This window comes from Pipistrellus hanaki, assembly GCF_964339955.1.
Source record: "Pipistrellus hanaki genome assembly, chromosome: 2".
Lineage (NCBI taxonomy): Eukaryota > Metazoa > Chordata > Mammalia > Chiroptera > Vespertilionidae > Pipistrellus > Pipistrellus hanaki.
The window spans coordinates 177,192,256-177,215,131 of record NC_140504.1 but is presented as its reverse complement, the minus strand read 5'-3'; the positions used below and the strand labels follow the sequence as shown (position 1 = coordinate 177,215,131).

The following is a 22,876-nucleotide window of genomic DNA, read 5'->3' as shown; positions in this document are numbered from 1 at the left end:
CACCATCCTGGTAGGGTTTCCAGGCTCACTGACTAACTGCAGACCAAGAGCTACCTTCAACTTCCAAGTCAAACGCCCCATTTGACTCTCAAATTTGAAGGCCCAGCTTTCCCTTGTCCAGGGTCTTAGTAGTTCTAAGAGTCCCTCTGCTCTGCATGCTGTCTTTTTCACGGGAAAGAATGCCACTCACTGAGATGTACTAGTGCCATTCCTCCTTAACAGAATAGCACGCATATCCCAACGGGACCCAGCTACCAGACAATGAGGCAAGAGAAGCTGCGGTAGCCTTTTCTTCCTATTTTGAAGCTCAGGCCAAGCCCACTACATCCTTGAAATTTTGTTCTTACTGTTCTATTCCAATAGCTTCTGTTCCATAATGCTAAGTGCTGGGACAAAAGAACCACCCTTCCCGTTCTATAGACATCATCCCTGTTTCTATTAGACATTTACGTGACAGAGCTTCTCTCTGGAGGAACCACACGGCTGATCCCAGTGTCGGAAATGCCAATGGATTCCATCGCTGAAATTCCTGGGGCCGGGGGCTGGCACTGGTGAATGGTTTCAGCTGTCAAACCTCAGAACAAATGCCTTACTAATGCCAACTGGGCAGGAAGAAATTGAACAGTTTCTAATGCATATTTTTGTATAATTTAATAAACAGCTTTTAAAAAGTTACTGCTTATGTTTGAATTTTTTGTGTTTGTGCTTCTGTCCCTCTGAGTCATTGGTCTTCTTTTTGTTCCTGTTCCTATTTTTCACGTTGTGTGTTTCATAGTAGCGGACACCAACTTTTCTGGGTTGTTGCTTCCGTGCTGCTCGCCTCCGCTGTAAAAAAGGGCAAAACGAAAAAGGCAAACCATTCAGATTCTGAAAATCACAAAACGGGCCCCCATTTCTTTGTGCTCCATCCTCAAGCCACCTCCACAACTACTACCGTGTTTCCCCGAAAATAAGACATCCTCCGAAAATAAGACCTAGCACATGGAAAGATAAGACATCCCCTGAAAATAAGACCTAGCACAACTTTGGGAGAAAAATTAATATAAGACGCTCTTATTTTCGGGGAAACAGGGCAGAAGCAGTCAGTGCTGACGGAGGGTCCATCTCCCAGACAAAGACTGTGCTTCCACTGTGATTTGTGACAAATCCAAGTTACAGACTCAATTGGCCCAGCCCTCACCCAATGTTTAGATCTGTTCTATTGCACTCCTGACAAGCTCTCCACCTCCCACGAGGGCCCATTCCAGCTCTGAGAGCCCAGTTACAGAGCTAACTTTACAGGGAGCAGAGATCCGTCTGCCTAGTAACAGCTCTGCTCACTGTGTCATTTCCACGGGGCCACATAAAACCAACTGATGCTTCCAGATGATAAGCTACATTTGAGGACAAGATCTTCATCTACTGGGCCAACTTTTGATCCTATGAACTGTCTTCAACTCCATCACTTGGGACTGGGGTTCCTTGAACTCAACTCTAGGCCACTAGTTTCAGAAAGAGTTCCCCGTAAGAACAAGCTCCTCCTCTCTACTTTCTAAACCTGGGTGATGCTTAAGATAAAAAACACATACTTCCTTAGATGTCAGCGTCTTTCGAGATTTATTTGAATGTTCCTCTTCCCTCTGTGCCTTCCTCTTCTTTCCCTTTTTGGCAGGTGCTAGAAACATTGAATACACACATACAAGTTACAAATGTGCCTATGAATCCTAAGACGGGAAGGAACTTGAAGTGCTGGAAGGAAAAAGCCAGAGTGAATGAGTATGGCCAGCAAAGTGCAGAGTGAAGCAGGATGAGAAGAGGAGGGCATCAGGCCAGGAGGAACAGCTCACAGGCCGTGGCAAGGTGTGCATTCATGTCATGAAAACACAGTCTTGATTTAGATACTGTTAGTCCAATGCAATAAAAAAATGCATGAACCACCTTGCCCACCACAAAAATAAAGTCTGCCTGCAGACCCACCCTTAAACTGTAAGGCTAACCATGTACCCTGTTAAAGAGGGTTTCCTGAATTATCAATTTAATACTAAGAAATGTGCAGAATGAAAATGGATAATCCCATTTGTATTATAGATTGTGAAACCAAGGTAATTTGCCAGATATAAATAATTATGTGGAAGTGATCATTTGAGATTTAGAGATAATTTGAAGATTTAGTTTGGATTTCCTAAAGATGCCAATCAAGAGATAATTTGGCCCTGGTCGGTTTGGCTCACTATATAGAGCGTGGGCCTAGGGACTGAAGGGTCCCAGGTTCGATTCCGGTCAAAGGCATGTACCTTGGTTGCAAGCGCATCCCCAGTAGGGGATGTGCAGGAGGCAGCTGATAGATGTTTCTAACTCTATCCCTCTTCTTTCCTCTCTGTAAAAAAAAAAAATCAATAAAATATATATATAAAAAAAAGATAATTTGAAGATTTAGCTTGAATGTCCTGAAGATGCCAATCACATTTAAAGGATTTAATAATTTAACTCTACCTGTATCTTCCACATCTTCTTCAGCTGTTGTTTTTTGCTCTTCAGATTTTGCAAAAACCATTTCACTTAGTCCCTTGGATATTCTGAAACAGAAAAGCAAAATGATGAAACTGTCGGATGTTCCCCTCCACAGCTCAAGCCACGTGCTGACTTGAGACAGATTTACAGGTTAAGACAACCCACTCGTATTCAGTTACCACCACTGGTAGGTAGAAGGCAACACTCCAGTTTTGCAGCTCCCTGAGCATTTCTAAAAAAAATATTGAAGCTTCTCATATTTTAGGGAGCTGAATTTTGAAAATCTAACAGACCACTTTTTAAAACTGTGCGCAATACCCCCTAACTCCCCATCCCCATAAACATATCTCTAGTGCTCATGGCAAGCTTCTTGGAAAGAAAAGAGGAGACTGCAATTTGTGAGATGAAAATACCTGACTGCTGAGAACTTTTTCGCTTTGGCTTTGTTTAAAAACTTCTGATATTTAGCGATCTTTTCATCCAGGGCTTTAATCACTGCCTTGGTGTCGTTTTCCTGGTGTTCTTCCCGGGACTCTGAATACTCTTCCTCCTCGCCGCCCTGTTGCTCCGGTTCCTCCTCCTCCTCCTCTACAGAGCTCTCTAGCTCCTCATCTATATCTGACATCTCCAAAGGAACCAGGTCATCCCCAGAGAACTCGGGTACGACGTTGATTTTGCCGAAGTTCTGCCGAACCCGCGCAAGGATCTGCTGCATCTCTGAGCTGGCATCACAGGGACTGTTCACTCCTTTTTCCTCCTCGAGGACAGATTCTGACGCTTCACCTACAGTTTCTGTGATGTCCTCTTCTGGGTTGTTCTGGGTTGTTTCAGTGGCAGTTTCCAAAGATGATGAGGATGGAAGCTATTCAGTCAAAGGGTGGGGGAGAGAAATGAGAAAAGAAAAATGGAATTTCTGAATTTATACCTTGCTCTCAAATGAGGTAGTCCTCTTCTTAGGACTAAGGGGGAGTGTGAAGAACACCCAAATTTGTGTCATATCACTATCTATAATAATAAAATTTAATATGCTAATTAGACAGGATGTCCTTCCTTCCAGACAAAGCCAGTGTGGGGGCTGAGGCAGAGGCGTCACAGGCCCCCGGCCACAGTGGTGGCTGGTGGGGGCCGGGACAAAGGCCCTTGCACGAATTTCGTGCACCAGGCTTCTAGTCTATTATAAATCAATGTGCAGTAAACTCAGAACCCAGCATTGAAGATTAAAGAATTATATTTGCAGTTCCAGAGGAAGAACCCACTCTAAAAGTATTTAATCATTACAACCAAATACCTACTTACTGCTGGGTAAGATTCCCTACAACTTCCCTGAGGATTGTAAGAAATGGATGTTGTAGAGAGAAGCACACACAACTACCTAAGAATGAAAGCAGCATTAGTTTAGGAAGTGACCAGTGCTAAAGAGAGGCACTGGGGAGACATCTAGAAGGAAGGCATAAGGTGAGTTCAGAAGGAGTAGGAACATGAAAATGAGCCTATTCAGATACTGATGAAAAGAGATGTACCAGACTTTATACTGATGCTTCTCAGATGCAATATATTATTCCAAGAGGTGGGCCCACCCTGAACTCACCTGGGGGGCTGTAGAGTGCTCTTCAGGGGGGTCTGCATTGGGTGGCTTGACAAAGAAAGGAATGCGGCCCCTCTGCCAGTCATTGAGAACCATCTTGCCCACAGTCTGCAAGTCAGGCTCGCCGCCCTGAAACATCGTAGAAAGACTCCCAATTAAATTCGAAGACCAAAACCAGCACCCAGTTTGGAGGCACATCGGCAGTTGCTCATTACCGCCATCTACTTGCCATCAGGTTACTGGCTGCTCACACTTCCCTGACAAAGGAAGGTCCAGACCACATTTCACACTTCACACTGCCTGCAGAAGTCCCCGTCTGAAATCTCACAAACCCCGGCTCACCTTTAATAATTTCCCTGTCCGGAAAGCTAGCTTCTCAAGAAAGTCCTCGGCATTCTCCCAAGAATCAATCTTGTACGTCTTGCTGATATACTCTGGTTTTGCTCGTTCGAGTACAGCACCAATGTGGTCTTCGGGAGCCTTAATCTTTTCAACTTGAACCTGGATGTTAATAGGAAAGCTCTTGCTTGCAAACCTTATTATGGAGCAGGAAGCTCACAGTACTGTTGGTAATAATACCCAAAAACAGATTTCAAACCACAAAGCCAGTGGGTCTTGGCAGGAGCCTGTCTCTGAGGTGGCTGGACATGGTGGGCCAGAAGGAGTGCCACCGAAAGTCGGCCACAGCCACGGAGCCCAGGACTCAGCTCTAATCCCAGTTCACCACAAACTAACTGAGTGGCTTCCACAAACAGTTTAAACTTGGAATGCTTCATGCTACTCATTGGCAGAAATGGTTAAAAGCCTGCCAATCCCACCACACAAGGAGAACGGAGTAGCTTGAAAGAGGAGGGGAGGAAGGTGCACAGGATGTATAGCCAGCAGCACTGGTTAAGGTTAAGTGGAACCAGTTAAAGTTTCCGATTGTATTCAGAAACAAGTGAGGAAATGACTGAGTTCCAAAATGACTCAACCCGTAAACCCACAAGGATGAATTATCACTAAACATAAACAGGCCTTGCTTCCCTTTGGATCCTCTGTTTTGTGGGATGACATTAACCAGATATGCCCATGGTTCCACTAACTCCTCAAACAGGCTTAAGGGGAATGGAGAGGGTGCCCTGTTCAGCATCATGTTCCTAAAGTTTGGTAAGACAGCTTGACCCCAAACTGTCTTCCAAAGGAGTGAAAAGCCAAGGTATCCAGTGTCCCCCACAGAACATTTCCCCTGAAGGCAAACCAAGAGTCTGCAAGGACCAGGACCAGAGTACTTACAACTCCTTTCAGCACAATGTCTGTCTCCGAGTCCTCAGAGGGGTAAACCACGCCGGGACAGTCAATAAGGAATATCCGACGCATCAAGGTAATATACTGCCAGACCTGAGACAAAAAAAAAAAAAAGCCAGAGATTTCCCAAGTCAAACACTAGGGAGTCTAATTTCACAAACCCCTGATGCTCATGAAGGGGCTCAGGAGGGGAAAGAGTCAAAAGAAGCCACCTGCTGAGTAACGAAGCTAGAAAGTCTCTCCTCTACGTGTGCCATGCACGAGGCACTTCATGAAGTATAAACTACAGTTCCTATCAGCTAAGGGTCTAAAAATAATGCAGAGGCAGGATCCTCATCTAGTGTTGTGCAATAACATCTAGTAAACCTCTCTCTGATTTTATAAGTACTCTTGGGAGCTTAATACTGTTTGGATTCTCTTCCTTTCAGCAGAAGTATGCTGCCCCCAAATATTCTGTGTTCCAGGGTATGACCCCCAAAAGCCAACAACTACCCTAAGTTTGAGCTTTCTTTCTTAACCCATTGGATATTCCTGAGTTTGCTTTGTGTATTGAAGTAAAAGGTTGCAGTGACAATTTAAAACAGACGTAAATATGAACAGCACTTACCAATGCCAAAGCCTCATAATAGCATACAAAATACTCTTAGTCTTATCAAAATGGGCAGAAACCTCTCAGCACATTTCAAACTATTAAGCTGAGACTAGCCCTTCAATGGTAGTCTTCATTCAAGAGCAGCAATAGAAATCCCCATGATCTACATAATCACCCTCCATGGAGATAAAATTCTTGGAAGTAAATAAGACCCCCCTCAAACCAGACGTACCTTTGTTTCACCTGCAATGGGGGCCACGTTACACACTTTCTTGGAGCGTAATGTGTTTATCACAGAGCTCTTGCCAACATTTGGATAGCCAATGAACCCGACACTGATCTGTTTCTTGTCAGTATGCAACTGTTCAAAAAAAGAATATACACTACATAAGCGCAGTCATGGAAATCCCTTTGGACAAACAGGTTGTATCACTTTGCTAATATAAAGAATATTGTGTGAAACTGTTGCTAGAATTTTATTTAAAGCATAGACACACACCACCTACGTAGTCTGAGCAGGCTGGATACATATGGTTATTAATCAATCAGAGGTGAGTCATTTCCTCAATCATCCATGTGAAATTATTCTTGAATGTTTTAAGGTTAAAAGTATGTAGGTCAAGAAACAAAGGAAGAAACAGTTTGTTAGTCATCAACTTAGAAGAACACCAACCACTGATAAAATGTCTTCGGCGAAGAGAACCTTAGCAGATGTACCGACTGCCAACCCCAGACCCATCCTTTTTCTCTGCACAATACATTTTGTGTTTTCATTGCCAAAAGAAATGAAAGAGGCAGAGCTCAAGAAGAGGGTCTACAAATGGACTCTGACTAAAGGTGGCACAGTAAACATCTATGACTACCTCACTGCTTCCCCCAACTCTCCCAGAATGACAGCAGTGGGAATGAGTACCATAGAATCAAACATTTAAAACCAAAAAATGAGCTGGAGACAATAAACACTAACATGTAATATTAACAAAACACTAGTAGCCAAAAAGTAGTATCTAACTTGGCCCAAAATGAAAACTAAGTGACTACAAAGGAAGAAAAACTAAAAATCCAGCAAAAATAGTGTCCATGAATCGCAAAAAATGTCGGAAATTAGTAATGCAGATGGCTCTGAGGGCTGGACTAGTGGAAAGTTTGTAAAAACAGTCACTTCTCCACCCCTGCCCTCACTTATCATGGGGACAAAACTTCCCTAAACCCAAGCCTTAGGGAATAATGATATTTTTGAAACCCTGCGTATCTGAAAAGACCTTTAATTTTTCAGACCTGAAAGGGACCCTAGATTTAGAGTTAACAGTGGCTGAAAGCAAGTGTTGCCTAAATGATTAACTGAAAACTTAAAATAGTGAACAGTGAGACCCTCAGGCTTTTACTTTTATCGAGTTCCCAGAACCTTGGGCAGGCTTATCCACCCCTGAGCTGGAGATCAAAGACTTCTTTCTGGGGGAACTCACAGGCTCAAGAGTAAAGACCCATATACACTGACATCTAGGGTGTCCTTCAACAAAATATTGGGTTTCTATCCAGTTACCCTACAGTGAAGTCTATCATTCAACACCTCCTACCTCCAACAAAACTACATCAGCTTTTTGTAGTGGCCCTCGCTTAAATATGAATGGAGAGCCAAGAATAACCAAACCTTTGAAGTGTGAGTATAGCAGAAAAGACAGAAAAACACACAAAGAAACTGGATGAAACAGAGTCAGTGTAAGAGAGAAAAATTTCAAAACGCCACTATCATTCTCAGAGACAGATGATATTCCATCTGCGGGGGGAAAAAATAGGTTGTAAAAGGGGGCAGGACAATTCAGAGTTAAACAAGAGGTCTCAGGAATTACAAGAGAGGTAAAATTAATCTTGCAATAAAACAGGTAGGTGATCAATTCAAAAACTGCCAAGAAAATAGAGCAATATGTCATAAATGTACTGAAATAAAAGATAAAAAATCCAAGAATTAAACCAGGAGATAAAACCACATTCCTGAATGAGAACAGAGATGAATGGGGGTGGGGGGGGGGGGAATGGGGATTTCAAAAAATAACATAAGACAATATCAGTCTGAAAGTCCCATCCAATGTGTGGCTCTCTGAATAATAAAAGAGCCATCTTAAAGCACATCACTATGGAATTTTAGAACAGAAATTTTAAAAAAATTCCAGCCACAAAGGATCAGGAGTCAGAATGACCTGATTTCTCCACAGACATGTCAGAAGACAATGCAGCAGTACCCTAGACTGCTGGGGAGAAATGCTGTAAGGGAAAGATATTTCTAGAATGCAAGGTCTCAAAAAATGTTCTTCTAAACACTGCTATTCAGAAGTAAACCAAGAAAGAAGAAAATGGATCAATGCATAAGGGACCCCACACAAGGAACAGCAGACGGTGGTGAAAGGCAAGCCCGGAATGCCCTGCATCTGGCCGGGAGCAGCCGGAGCCCCTGGGAGGGAGGTGCCCGCTCATCATAGGAGGTCCCACTCCACTAGGGAATCTGCTGGGCCCTTAGTGACATATAAAATAGAGCAAGTTAACATCAGAGAAAACAGGTTTGATTAGAAAGCAATTATAATCACAGTACTATGTGGATCATCTGCAACTGATATTTTACAGTCATGATGCAAACACTGAATTTAGCCAACATATAACGATAAAGGAAGAACAGAGGGAGGGTAAGTATGCGTGCAGGGAAGGTGTAAGAAACCTAATTCTCATTTTCCATCATAGGAACTTAAATATCTAAAACTGGGGGTGAGGGGAAGGAGAATCAAGAAATAGACTTCTAAGCATGTGTTCAAATATGGAAGGGTAAGACAGAGAACATGTGTCTTGTGAGAAGCCAGGTAGAATTAATTAAATACGCGAAATTGCAAGTACAGAATATGAAGCTTGGAGAACATTTGCTAGGGGGATCCGATGGGGTTTCAGGGCTTCCCTGAGGAACTGACATCTGACCAGGCAGGATGCCTCCCAGGCAGAGGGGACAGAAACAGCTCAGGCCCTGAGGGCAGAGGGAGCACGGCAGGCCTTGAAAGCCGGGCAGCGAACAGAGTGTGAGCTCAGGGGTCCATCATCAAGTAGAGGTTGGGCCATAAAATGCAGAGAGATGGCAGAAAGGAAGCAGAGATATGGCAGAAGGGAAGCAATGCTGGTCAGGGTGGGAGCCATGGTTGACCTAGAAAGCATTTCAGATCCCCTAATAATCATGAGGCTCTATGGTTTTTTTTACATCACTAGAATACACGTTTCTCATTACAAAGAAGATGTAGGAAGTGAGGAGTGTAACTCTCTCACAGACTGGCAAGAGAAACTATTAACACAAACCCACAGCTTCACAACTGGAGAAACAGATCAGGTCTGAATACCTTTCCAAACTGCCGTAGAAGCTGAATAAATGCTCCTTTTCCAAAGGGGTTAGTAAGACTTGCATGGAAAGCAAGTGTTGGATAATCCTGGGAGAGGACAGCAACCCATCGTTTCTAAGGAGGGAAAAGAAAAAGATGCTGGTAAATTGTAATTTGTTTATTTACAATACAGGAAGAATCAGAGCTTGAATTGCAGAATTGTGCTTCAAAAATACACAGCTGTCTATGGAAAATGTTAGCTATAATTCTTTGAAATGTTTTTTTTCAAGTATGACAGTTAATGCTTTGTCTTTTGTCTCCTAAATACAAAACAATATTCCAAAAATGCCCTCACTGCTACTAAATGCAATTAATGTGACATGATGTGAACAGGCCAGTGGCTGTGGCAGCCGCCTCCCTCTGAAGCTGTCCCGCTACCAACCATCAGAGGAGAAGCGGTAAAGCTGTCCAATCAGTGAAGCCCATTTCAGTTCTGTTTTCAATGAGAACGCTTCAATGACTATTATCGCAAGAGTTCCACACTTGCCCCAAGTCCTAGAAACCACAAAACTAATAATTTATGGACACTCCAGGCTTACACGAGTTGAGTAGCTGGGAATCTGTTTTGCATTAGCAGCTGTACTTACTGTTGCCCAGGTTGGAACAAGGTCACATTTGTTAAGAACAAAAATGAGGTGTTTCCAGGGCTTTTCCTTTTTCAAGTAAGTCTCGATGTGAGGGGAGCGGGTACCCATTGGATCTCTAGCATCAAGAACTTGAACAACGACATCTGATGAATCTATCACCTGCAAATTCATAGAGGTGAAAATGATTTGTTAACGTACAGGGGCAAATGAACAAGGGCTAACATTATAGAGAACGTGGGGTGGGGAAAATAAAACGACAGCAATCTTATGAGAGTTGAATCTAGACAATCTCAATGCTCAGTGATCAGAATCCCAAAGTTTTTTTTCATCCTGGGTGTTTGAAACTTGTCAAATTTCAAATAGGAAAACTAGTTAAATGAAATCCATCTTATTTCATGACTACTATTCATTACTGAACAGAATCATTTACTTCTTAAGACTTTTTTTTTTTTAAAATATATATTTTTTATTAATTTTTTACAGAGAGGAAGAGAGAGGGATAGAGAGAAATATTGATGAGAGAGAAACACCGATCCGCTGCCTCCTGCACACCCCCCACTGGGGATGTGCCCGCAACCATGGTACATGCCCTTGACCAGAATCGAACCTGGGACCCTTCAGTCCGCAGGCTGACGCTCTATCCAGTGAGCCAAACCGGTTTTGGCTACTTCTTAAGACTTCTAAAAGTTTCTACTGCTATAGGTTTTGTATATTTTACAAAAAACTAAAACACTTAGTTTGCTCTCATTATACTATTACCTATTATGTTATCGTTTAATGATGCAACTATGCGTGAAGGCCTTTGTTACTGAAATGTTACTAGTGTGAAGATAAAACTCAGCCAGCTGTAAGGCACTGGACCAGCACTCAGGACACACAGATTTCACTAACCAGCTGGTGAGCTGGGTAAGGTATTCAACCTATATAGATTTGTGTTATATGAAATAAAAGGCCTGGACTAAATAACTTAAAAATTCTCACACAGACTGGTAAATCTAAACAGGACTATCATTTCAGTAGGTAACCCAAAGAAATATTGACAGAATATATGAATGTATATAAGGTACTACTATACAAGTAATAAAAATGCAATTATTTAGACCGATGATAGTATGTTCACAGCTATATCGATCCAAGTTTCTCTAGGAGAAAGAGAATGGACTAGGTAGGAGAGCCTGTACTTTATCTGACAGTTCCAATACATCAAAATCAGTTTTCTCATATAAGACTGTAAAGCCAAACGGACCACTCAATGAGAGAAAGTTTAAAGTCTTACCTTGTAGAGCTCACCCCATATTCTTTTGGACTGTCCCTTTTTATAGATCTCTTCTTGGGCTTCATTTCTAAAGAAGAAAGCACCCAAAGTGAGCAACTGGAGACTGACGAGTAAAAGGATTTTTTGGGGAAAGTCATCCATATTCCAAAGGAAAAGAGTGTCACAAGTAGTTGCAGATGGACTGAAAAAACACTTAATTTTACAAAAAAGCCTTAATTTTATTTTATTTTTTTTTAAGATTTTTTTTTTTGTTTTGTTTTTTTTTTTGAGAGAGAGAGAGGAAGGGAGAGGGATAGAGAGATAGAAACATCGGTGAGAGAAAAACATCAATTGGCTGCTTCCTGCATGCCCCCCACATGGGATCAAGCCCACAACCCAGGCATGTGTTCTGGCCGGGAATTGAAATGGTGGCCTCTTGGTTCCTGAGTTGATGCTCAACTTCTGAGCTACACTGGCCAGGCAAAATAAACTTTAATTTTAAAAGTGACTCTAGCCATAACCAGTTTGGCTCAGTGGATAGAGTGTCAGCCTGCAGACTGAAGGGTTCCAGGTTCGATTCCAGTCAAGGGTATGTACCTTGGTTGCAGGAATATCCCCAGTAGTGGGTGTGCAGGAGGCAGCTGATCAATGTTTCTCTCATTGATGTTTCTAACTCTCTATCCCTCTCCCTTCCTCTCTGTAAAAAATCAATGAAATATATTTTAAGAAATAATAATAAATAAATAAACATCGATGAGAGAGAAACATCGACCAACTGCCTCCTGCACAGCACCCACTGGGGATCTGCCCGCAACCAATATACATACCCTTGATCGGAATCAAACCTGGGACCTTTCAGTCCTCAGGCTGATGCTCTATCCACTGAGCCAAACCGGTTTCGGCCATAATAAAAAAAATTTTAAAGCACGTGTAATCAGGCAATATATCAGAGAATTATGAAAAGGAAGGCAGGACATGAACCATAATCTATGCTCTATCACTCCTATGTAAAGTGAATTTTTTCTGATTAGGTTAAGAATCTGTTTATTTACTAGCTTCAATGGCTTTGAAACAAAAAATGGTTTTGTTTTGACACCCGCCCCCCATTACCTACTGTACCTTTGGGGGGAAGAAAATAATTCAAATCAGCAGAACACAGTCAATTAAAAAGCCCAAACAATTATAAGAATAAATGAACTTGCTGCCTCTTTTTGTTAGTCCTCAAATGGCTTGACATTATCTCTGGGAGGCCCACAGCTTGGCACGGGCTACCAGCAGCACTGATGTGGCATTACTGCGCTCAAGGGACAACACCTCTTCGCTAAGGCACTTAAGACATGAGAGCCCTGGCTGGGTAGCTCAGTTGGCTAGCGCATCGTTCCAATATGCCAAGGATACCAGTCTATCCCTGGTCAGGGCACATACAAGAAACAACCAATGAATGCATAAATAAGTGGAACAAATCTCTCTCCCTCTTCCTCTAAAAATCAGTAATAAAAAAAAAGAAGAAGACACAAGAGGAAGAATGGGGACTATCCGGCACTGCCGGAGAAAACTAAACTGGTGACCCCTTCTGGAGGGCAATGTTTCAACCACTCATCAATGCAGACACAGTAACCTTCACCATAGAGTTTACCTCTGAGGAATAATTAAAGATGAGAAAGGTTTGGTCACACTGATGGTGTACTCTAATGATAAACAGTGTAAATGTCCAACAGTGGAACTGGCCACAACAAAGCACTATTCTGACATTAAATATTACATTGCTGTAAGGACTGACATGAAAACATACTCTGAACCATTTGAAGAAATGTATTAAAAGGCAAGTTAAAGCAGTCTTAGGCTATTATATTCATAAATAAAAATTAAGTGTAAGAAAGATCTAGAAGAAAATAAGTATTGGTGACTCATTCTTAACCTTCTTTGGGGTATGGAATCCCTATGAGAATATGTTAAATGTATGAACCTTTTGTCTCCTCGCACCTCCCCAAAATAATACAAAACAAAAATAAAAATCTCACCACATAAATCCTCAGAGGGTCATAGAAACCTCAAAGGCCACTCATTAATCCCCAGTGGTCCAGACTACTGGTTAAGGAAACCCTGATCTTACAACACTTAACAGAGGCTGGGATTATGAATTCTTATTTTTTGCTGCATTTCAACCTTAACTATACTTCCTCATTTGCCCATGATAGACTATACTGGTCTTAAAATGAAGATGAAAATGTTACTTATTTTTATTTTGGGGACGAAGAGACCTGTAGTAAACAAGCCCTCTTAAATTATTCAGTCTGGCCTCAATTTCATGATATTTTCTAGTCTAAGGGAAGAGGATAACTCTCCACCTATGAGTTAAATCACGAGCTTCGCACAGGCAGAGTAAGTGTAGAGAAAATGTTTTGTTGCAGAAGAGCAAATGATGACACTTATGTGAACTTCAAAACTGTACCTCACACCTGTGTCTTCAGTCACCAAGTCGCGATCCTTGCCCTGGTCATAGCTCCCAGTGGACATTTCTGCATTTGCTACGAGAGACTGCATGTCACTGGCAGGTAAATTTGGTCGCTTCCTCTGAGACTTAGGGCCAAATGTAGTTTCAAAGCTTTCAGTATCGAGAATGTGCACCTTTGAGTTCTAAAATGAAAGAATTATTGGTAAAACTAAGGAAAATAGTAAAATAAAGTAAAAAAATAAAAAACCTACCTAGGAAAGGCGTTCTGCTTTTATTATCGCAAAGCTAAAACCACACCAAAATCAACATGGATGCAGCCCGATTTCAAATAAAAAAAGCTTATTTAAATAGCAAAGGCACTTGCTCCTCTACTCTGAAGTTCCGAAACTTCCTTGGAGATATACAAAAGTAATACAAATAGTCAAAGCAAAAAAAGGTCAAAGCAAATATGAATAGTTGTGCAAGACCTGCCAAAAACTCTGCTTTATTTCATCTATCATAAACTTTAGTCAAATGTAATTAAGGCTAAAATACTGAAAATTAACTTATCTTTTCTGACTTTTTTTTTTTTTTTTTTTTTGAGCTTTCAAACAAGTGAATAAAATATGCCAAATTCACAGATTTTGTCAGGGTCAATCATACTTAAATTTGTGTGTTTTTTTAAACCAAGTGTAAATGCCAACTTTTTCTTGGAAGTTCATTTCTTTCATGGCTAAAAGGAACTGCTTGTTTTGTAAGATGCGTTTTAGTTTCAGATAACATTTTCCCTAATTTAGGTAACGTTTTTATTAAATGCACATGGAAAGCCTTCAGATGAAAAACATCTAGCAAAAGTCCAAAATAATAGTTTAGATGTGATAAAAGGAACCTGATACTAACTAGAACTTGATGTGACTGTAAAGGAGTCACCGGCATAGGAATTTTTGAAGCCAGATAAAAGTCAAAGTTTGAGTTAGCGTCTATCACGTAACAGAATGTTAACAGCCGGCAGATGATATTCTCAAAAAAAAAAAACCCCACCCTCTGCCCCTCAGTACAAGCTCCTCTATAAGCACAGCTACTAACACAGATGAAGGAACAACCCAGTGGCTTCTGAACTTTAACAGATCCTCTCTCCACCTTCTAAAGACCTTAAGCTGTTATCATTTTCTCAAATCCTCTAACACAGCTTAGTTCAGTTTTACTTGCTACCTTCCAACAAGGGAACATCTCCAAACATGGGAAGTAGGTTCTAATGTCCCTGGGGAAACGATCAAAATTATCATTAAAAATCTCTTAAATAGTACACATGGACTTGTGTGTATAAATCTACATAATATGTGGTACATAAGGAAGCACACACAAAATATTATAAGTATTTTTAATATGCTACAGAAATATAATAATATAATGCATGTTTAGCTAAATGTGCAAAAGTGAAAAACATATGTGATCTGACTACCCTCTGCAGCAATCTCTAAATTAGATTTTATAGCATGTAGTAGATGTCAACTAACATAAAAGAGGTATGGTTTCGCCCTGGCCAGTGTGGCTCAATGGATATAGCGTTGGCCTGTGGACCAGAGTCCTGGGTTCGATTCTGGTCAGTTGCAGGCTCCTCCCGCGCCTGGGCCCCGGTTGGGGTGCATGCAGGAGGCAACCAATTGATGTGTCTCTCTCACATTAACGTTTCTCTCTGTCTCTCTCTCTCTCTTCCACTCTCCCTAAAAATCAATGGAAAGATATCCTCAGGTGAGGATTAACAAAGAAAACAACAGGAAAAAAAAAGGGGGGGTGGGGGGGTATGGTTTTTTGAGACCAAAGCAGAAACTTATCAATTGCTCTGAGGTTTCTTGAAACCAAAGCAGAAACTCATCAATTGCTCTGAGTGCCTATCTGCATCAAGATGCAAGCTGACTGCTCTGGCTGCAGAGCCTTCATTCTTCAGCTCAGATAGTTAAGCACTGGATTTTGAAAGCACTGAAAGACTGGAATGGGCAACAAATCAGTAAATCCATAATAGAACCTCTCTGTTCTTCCCATAAACAGGATTCAATAGTTTGTTGAAAGATGGCTTTAGGGAGAACAGACAAAGGGAACAAGGGAAATGAGCAACTTGTCTGTGGTTCATGAATTACACTCATGTGTTTCCCTGAAAGAAAACAGTCATTCCCCTAATAGGTGCCATTCTTCCAGTCTGTCATAAAACAAAGCATAATTGATAAAACCTGAGGCAATAACCAGGCCTCGGTTTTTATTTTGTTCTGCAAGTAAACACTTTTCTTTGAACTGTTAATCCATGTATGCATGTCAATGTTTTCTTTCCCTCCTTATACTGGAACTGAAGCTTATGCACTGGCTCTGTTTCTGGGAATTATTATTCAATGTAAGTAAAAACGTGCAGGAAAACATTAGGCCACTTTTTGGATTCTGTGTGGAACTCATTACACTCAAGCCAGATTCAGCTCTTACTGTACTTTGAACTTCAATGATTAACAATCAATCTAACCAGTATCCTTTCCTGCAGCTCAAAAGAATCTCCAAGGATCTTACAAAAGAAAAGCAAGTACGCACCACCAAAACTCTCCCTCCTAACAACCCCATCCTAATTCTACATTTCCCCAGAGTCTGATGGAATTGCCACTTAAACAAGTTTGCCTACAAAAAAACCGTTTAAAACAGTATTAGTGATAGCTCTGATCATGTGGCGGGCTGTGTGCTCACTATGTGCCAGGAGTTTTACTGACGTCTCAGCTGCATCCAGGCACCCGAGAAGGGGGGTTATCTTGATTTTACAGCTAGGGAAGTGAAAGCTCGGAGAAATGTAACGGAAGGCCATAGGAAGGGGTAGCACAAAGATAAAACCCAGATCTCACTCCAAAGCCGGAGCTTTGATCAGCATACTACTGAACCTCCTTGACAGATGCGATTCAGAAAGCTCACCAATTCTACATTAAAGTCACTACTCTCTATAGACAAAACAATAGACAGATATGGTAGAGAGAATCTGCATGGCTCTGCCAATGAAATTCCATTGCCAGGGATATCTCCATCTTACATGAGGCTGGATTCGATCATGCAGAAGAGACATAGGTAACTTGCTCTGCTTCATGACAACTTTGTAAGGATCCTTCATAACTGTATCCATTTCCTCTTGAAATTTCTGTAACGATGACTGCTTAATCACACGTGTGTTTCCTGTTTTACAAAAGAATGTTGCCATTTACTAAATAACTTCTTTTTGCTTTTTGCATCCATCTTCCCAATGACAGAGTGAAAGGCAAGATTTTACATTACCCTCGCTCACCAAAACAATACATTCATCCATGCAGTCATTTTTAAAACTTAAGAGGAAAAAGCCCTATCCAGTGAGGCTTAGGGGTTTAGACTGTCCGCCCACACACTAAAGGGTCATGGTTTCAATTCCCAGACCTGGATTGTAGGTTCAATCCCTGGTCCCAGTGGGGGCGCATGAAGGAGGCAATCAACCAATGTGTCTGTCTCACATTGATGTTTCTCTCTCCCCACCCCCTTCCACTCTCTAAAGATCAATAGGAAAAATATCCTCAGGAAGGATTAACAAAAAAAGAGGAAACAACAACAAAAACTGCCTCTTCTGCACTCATTACACTATGAACTAATCCACCAACCCAGACACATAAAGGATTTCAATAGATTTCCAAGCCCAATTTCCTGACTGGGTGAAACTGAAAAACAAACATCAGTGAATGGAACTCAGATTTGACAAATGTCCTATTTCCTGTTAGATCTGACAAAAAAATTTGGAGCCAATCACAGCTGCTTAGTTAGAATATACAAGGAATCCCAAAGCACAGAACCCTAGGAGTCGGTTGCTGTTTTTAGGGTTTGAAGGGACTAGTAAATGAACCAATAAATCACTGTATGAGAATAAAATAAAGGTATATAACACCAGCTGGAGAACACCTTGTAAGTGAGAGGTCTCAAAGACTGTATTCAATTAAGCAGTATGGTGCAGCACAACACAGAACCAAAGATGTTGATTATGACAGTGAAATGCTGATGTGATAGTGGTTCATGCATATATATGTATGTGTGTGTGTGTGTGTGTGTGTGTGTATAGTATGTATTGTACTTACAGATAGTTAGGCACTATTCTCAGCACTTGACTCATTTAATTATCATTAAAAATGGGTACCTTTTTTATCTTCACTTTAGATATGAGGAAACTGATGACCAGACAGACTTAATAACGTGCCCAGTCACAGAAATGGTAACATCCAGAGAATTCAAGCCAGGTGATCTGCATCTAGAGTCACAGTATCCAGCCACCATGCTGAAGGCCTCTTTATGGAGTTTTTTTTTTTTATTTTATCCTTTTCTATGTTGCCTTTTCCTAGGGGGAATCCCATCTGAAGGTGTTAGAGATATTCAAAGGTAGTTGCCATCGGCCTCCAGAGAGGTCAAACACGAGACTGACAAAGGGGTCCAGTCACCTGCAGGCACACACACCTGGCAGTGGCTAAGGGAAAGCCTGAGAGCCCAGACTGAAAGGGAGGTGAACTTTCCAAAGGAAGCCTGAGCCTCTGTGACTCTGCAGACACTCCAGTCACCCCTGGGAAGAACCAACGTGGCCACTCAGTTCAACTACAGCCCCATTACAGACAAAGTGTTTCAGAGGAACTTCAAGCTAACGCATTCACTCTGCAAGAAGAAGCCCAAACACACCCTCCAAGGCACCTCTCAAACAGTAACCTGTCCACGTGACCAGAAATGAAGGGATGACAGTTCTAAGGTCTACGAATGGATGAATGGTGGTCATTGGGGTGGTCTTACTGCTTAAGAGGGTCGCTTACAACCATGAGTTCTTTTAAAAAGGAAGTTATTGATTAAATCTACCACCTCTACTTTCCTATGCACTTTTTCTTATTCCCTTTCTCATACAATCCTTGACAGTTCCACTCACCCCAAAACTGCTTGCCAGACACCTGGACATCCTACCCTTCTCCACACAGCACACATTTTGTAGAGCAAAAGTAACAAACGATACTCACCAAACCATTTAATATTTGGCTCCACTCTTGCCACTGTGCCAGAAGCCACCGATGATTGATACTGCAGAGGCTTAATCACTTTACCACGACTGTTCCTAAATTGAGAAATTAACAGGCTTTGGTTGAGAACAGAAGAAAGGCAACAGCAAAGTTTGGTTTACGGAACACCCCTTCCATCAAAAGGGCCTTTTCTTTTCTTTCTTTGTTTTAAATGATCATGAAATACAGATTTCAATAAACAAAAAGTACTTCTACATTTGAAACAGATTGTCCAAAAGCCATTTACCCTCTTGCAACAGAGCATGTAATGATTTCTGCTAGATGAATAGCAAATAATGCCAATGTTTAAAAATCTGTTTACTGTTTCTTGCTTTTTTTAAAAAAGTCACATACTTGAGTTTTGTGGGTTTGTGTGTTTTTTTGAGTAATTATTTGAAGGCTGCTTTAAATGAATTTTAAGTAGAGGGTGATTTATGCTGGAACTCGAAATTCTAAAACAAACTACAGGGTAGGTGACTAAGGCAGATTAAGTTCATTGACATTTGTGTTTAAGACACATCTTTTAGGACGGATGGAGATTCTTATTACTAAACAAATTAAGACCAGCCAGCAAAATGCCACAACTCAGCAAGTCCCTGCTATAGAGGCTGCCTCAGCAGAGTTGTGACGAGTTTTCAAGTGCCACAACGTTGTGATCAAAAGTTTGGCATTAAAAAAAACAAGTTTTCTGGCTGCTTTTATGACTACAGTCCTATATGCTTTGTTAAAGAAATCCAGATTTCTGTCTGACAGATACTTAACCTGAGATTTAATATGCCATGCGTGGAGGCCAAGGCTGTAAGAAACAAGACTTCTAATTGCTGTAGGGTACTATGAGACAATCACAATTACACCGCCCACTACCCTCATCTTGAACCCAAAATCCACAATTTATCATAACCATACCCATATAAAATGACATATGAAAATATACTACTCCTATTGGGGAAAGAAGTGGTGAGAATATCAAAGGTTTAATGGTCTCCAGTTACAAGTCAGGGGCATGGAGGACAGGGGAAGAGATGACAGTGCCCGATGCTCACCTGCGCTCCTTCTGCCTGTACATATTCAGGCGCCGGATTGTGGCCCGGTCCCTCATGTTTTGGCCTCCTGCTCCCTGCACTCGATCTAGGAAACACAGAAGTAGACTGACTGCACACTCTTTGATAACCAAATCTAAGTATGAACATTGCTCCAAGCACACCAATTAGTTCACTCAAGAGTAGGCAGGCTGACACCTCATGGCAAAATCTCTCCTTTCTCCATGTGTTGTTCCAACAAAGTTATTACTGGAAGCTCCATGGTATGACAAAGCTGACCTAATCTCTGATCCCCCCCAATAGGACTGTACTTGATAATAATCATGGCTAATATTTTTGAACATTAACTATGGCACTGTACTATCTGCATCACAGGCGCTGTCTCATGCAATTCACACAACCATCCTAAAAGAGGGATACATTATCACCATTCTGCAGGCTAAGAAACGATGCACAGCGTTCAGACAATTTGCCCAAGCTCACAGAGCTACTAAATGGCAAAGCCACAATTTGAACAAAAGCATTTGATCGCCACCTGTGATCTTACCTTCTAAGACACCTACCTCTGGGTCTCAGCTGAACCGAAACAGAGTGTCTGCTACATGAAAAGCACCATGGGGACTCTCATTTTTATGCAGCCATGTTCCTAATATACTGGTTTCCTAACTTCCTAATGTTTGATTGTAGTTTGAGCAACAGCTAGTAGTTCTTGCCTTACCGTCTCAGAGAGAGAGGACAAATAAGCACTAGCCTAGTTTCTCATTTTGGGATCCCTTCAAATCACCCGTCTACTGCTGAAGCAATGCAGGGGGAAAAAAAAAAAAAAGCTAAAATCACAGGACTACTGGCCCTACTGCTCACTAACTGATGACAGCTACTTCCCCTATTTTGGCTCAGTGTCATCACCTATAACATCATGATCTCTAAGGGCCTTTTGGGGTCTCACATTCTAAGATTCCAGTCTACCCAAATTGAATAATGTATCAGTAATCCAGAGAAAACATTGGGCATGAATTAAAATCATCAAAAACTTTAAATCAGATTTAAAAACAAAGTTTTACTAACTAAACCTGAATGGAACCCCTCCCTCCCACCCCCCAAAGTCTTCCTTGTTCATCCGATAGGTGGAACCTCCACAAAACCCATACAACAGCTTCAACAGCACTTTTATGTAGGGTTTTCTCTGAACTTTACTCTATGGGCTGACTTCAAAAGCCAAATCTACAATGTCTTTCTCATTTAAATGGTCAAAGCTTAAGTGGCAGGCAAGTGCGGTCACGGATAAAAGGCCAGCTGAGTTGGCCCTACACCAGGTAATCTGACTTTACTTCTGCAAGTTCCTTGGGCTGGAAAGGTGGCATCATCCCAAGACTGAGATGTGTTGGGGGAGGGGCTCCAACACCTGATCCACACAAGAACACAGGAAGAGGTCAAGGGAACCTGCCCCTTCTAACTCAGAGCTTCCGAGTCCCAGCCCCTCACCCCGGGGGCCGCCCCCCCACCCCCGGGGGCCAGGCCCGAGTGCCCCCCTCCCCCCGACTTCAGACCCGGGGCCTGACACACAGAGCCCTGGAAGGCGTGCAGGACCCTGGCAGCCCTCCTCCGTGACCCCGAGAGAAGCAGCCACCTTCTCATCCCCCAATAGCCACCCGGCTCCGAGTCATCCCGAGCAATACCGCCCGCGCAATACCGCCCGCGCGTCCCCCTCCCCTCGGAGCCTCGCCCCCGGCCGCCGTCAAGCTCCGCCTCCCGCGGGCCCGCCGCCAGTACCCGGGTTCGTGCTGGCCTTCGACGGGTTGATGGTGCTCCGTCCTTTGTACTTGGGCTTCACCATCTTGCCGACGGGCGGAGGACCGGAGCGCTAGGTCCGGCCTATCTCAGGTAAAAAGAGCTCCTAGCTTCCCGGCCCGGCCGAAGTGACCCGCGTGAACTACGCTAGAACACGCGTGCGAGCGCGACGTCACTTCCGCTCGCGCCCAGTCCCTCCCCAGAGCGACTTCCTGCGTACGCGCAGAGCGCGCCGCCGCCGCCCTCCTGACTCCGCCCTCGTCCCCCGCCGCTCAGACCGCGACCTGCGCGGAGGCCACGCCCCTCTTCCTCCCTAGCAACCGCCAAGCTGCTCCTCCATAGCAACCGCCTAGATACCTTCTTAGATTGAGTCCGAGGACCCAGAACTCCTAGTTGGGTCCAGCCCCAAACACAGGGGTCTCGCCCCAGGCCAATGGCACAAGCTTAAGTTGAACGATTTGGATTTGTCTTTTAAGCCCTTCTGAAAGTGACTGAACACACAGCAGCCGAATATCAATCAGATTTTGTCACCCTCTCTCTAAAACTCCAATGGTTAGAGTTAGAGAGAGACAGACAGAAATCTTCTTGTCATCCCTACAGAATTTTGCATGATCTGACCCCTGCCTATTTATTTGACTTCATCTGTACCTCCCTCCCTCTGATTATTCTGACATTTACACTGGATATTCCCTCTGCCGGAATCACTCTGAGCCTAAGTCTTTGCTTAGATGGTTTCTCCTATTCATTTGGTTTTCAGTTCAAATGTTACCCCCTGGTAGGGTTGCAAGATTTAGCAAGTAAAAATATGCCTAGTTAAGTTTGAATTTCAGAAAGACAATGAATAACTTTTTAAAAAATTGATTTCAGAGAGGGAGAGAGAAATGGAAACATTAATGACAAGAGAGAATCATTAATTGGCTGCCTCCTGCATGCCCCCCCTACTGGGGACTGAGCCCACAACCCAGGCACATGGGTCTGGAAGGAAACCTGTAACCTCTTGGTTCCTGGATGGACACTTAATTGCTAAGTCACACCCAGCTGGATGACAATGAATAACTTTTAGCATAAGTATGCCAGATGCAATATTTTAGACATACTTATACTAAGAAAAATGTATTATCTGAAATTCAAATTTACCTAGGCATCCTCCTGTATTTTATCTGGCCTCCCTTCCTACTGGGAGGTCTTTCCTGTAGTTAAAAAAATAAACAACAGCCGAAACCGGTTTGGCTCAGTGGTAGAGCGACGGTCTGTGGACTGAAAGGTCCCAGGTTCGATTCCGGTCAGGGGCATGTACGTTGGTTGCGGGCACATCCCCAGTAGGGGGTGTGCAAGA

General features: G+C 42.5%; 1 protein-coding gene across 1 annotated transcript; it reads right to left on the bottom strand.

The window, feature by feature from the left end:
• Window positions 1-625: 625 nt before the first annotated feature.
• GNL2 (G protein nucleolar 2) lies at window positions 626-21,725 on the bottom strand. The gene is made up of 16 exons (XM_084872376.1): window positions 21,523-21,725; window positions 19,756-19,840; window positions 18,674-18,768; window positions 16,699-16,838; window positions 13,659-13,843; window positions 11,228-11,294; window positions 9,952-10,110; window positions 9,326-9,439; window positions 6,187-6,315; window positions 5,351-5,455; window positions 4,418-4,576; window positions 4,079-4,204; window positions 2,904-3,352; window positions 2,473-2,555; window positions 1,569-1,654; window positions 626-825 (listed from the first exon to the last, which is right to left on the bottom strand). Exons 1-16 carry the CDS (start codon window positions 21,584-21,586, stop codon window positions 673-675), a joined length of 2,199 nt encoding a protein of 732 aa, XP_084728502.1. The 5' UTR covers window positions 21,587-21,725; the 3' UTR covers window positions 626-672.
• Window positions 21,726-22,876: the final 1,151 nt, after the last annotated feature.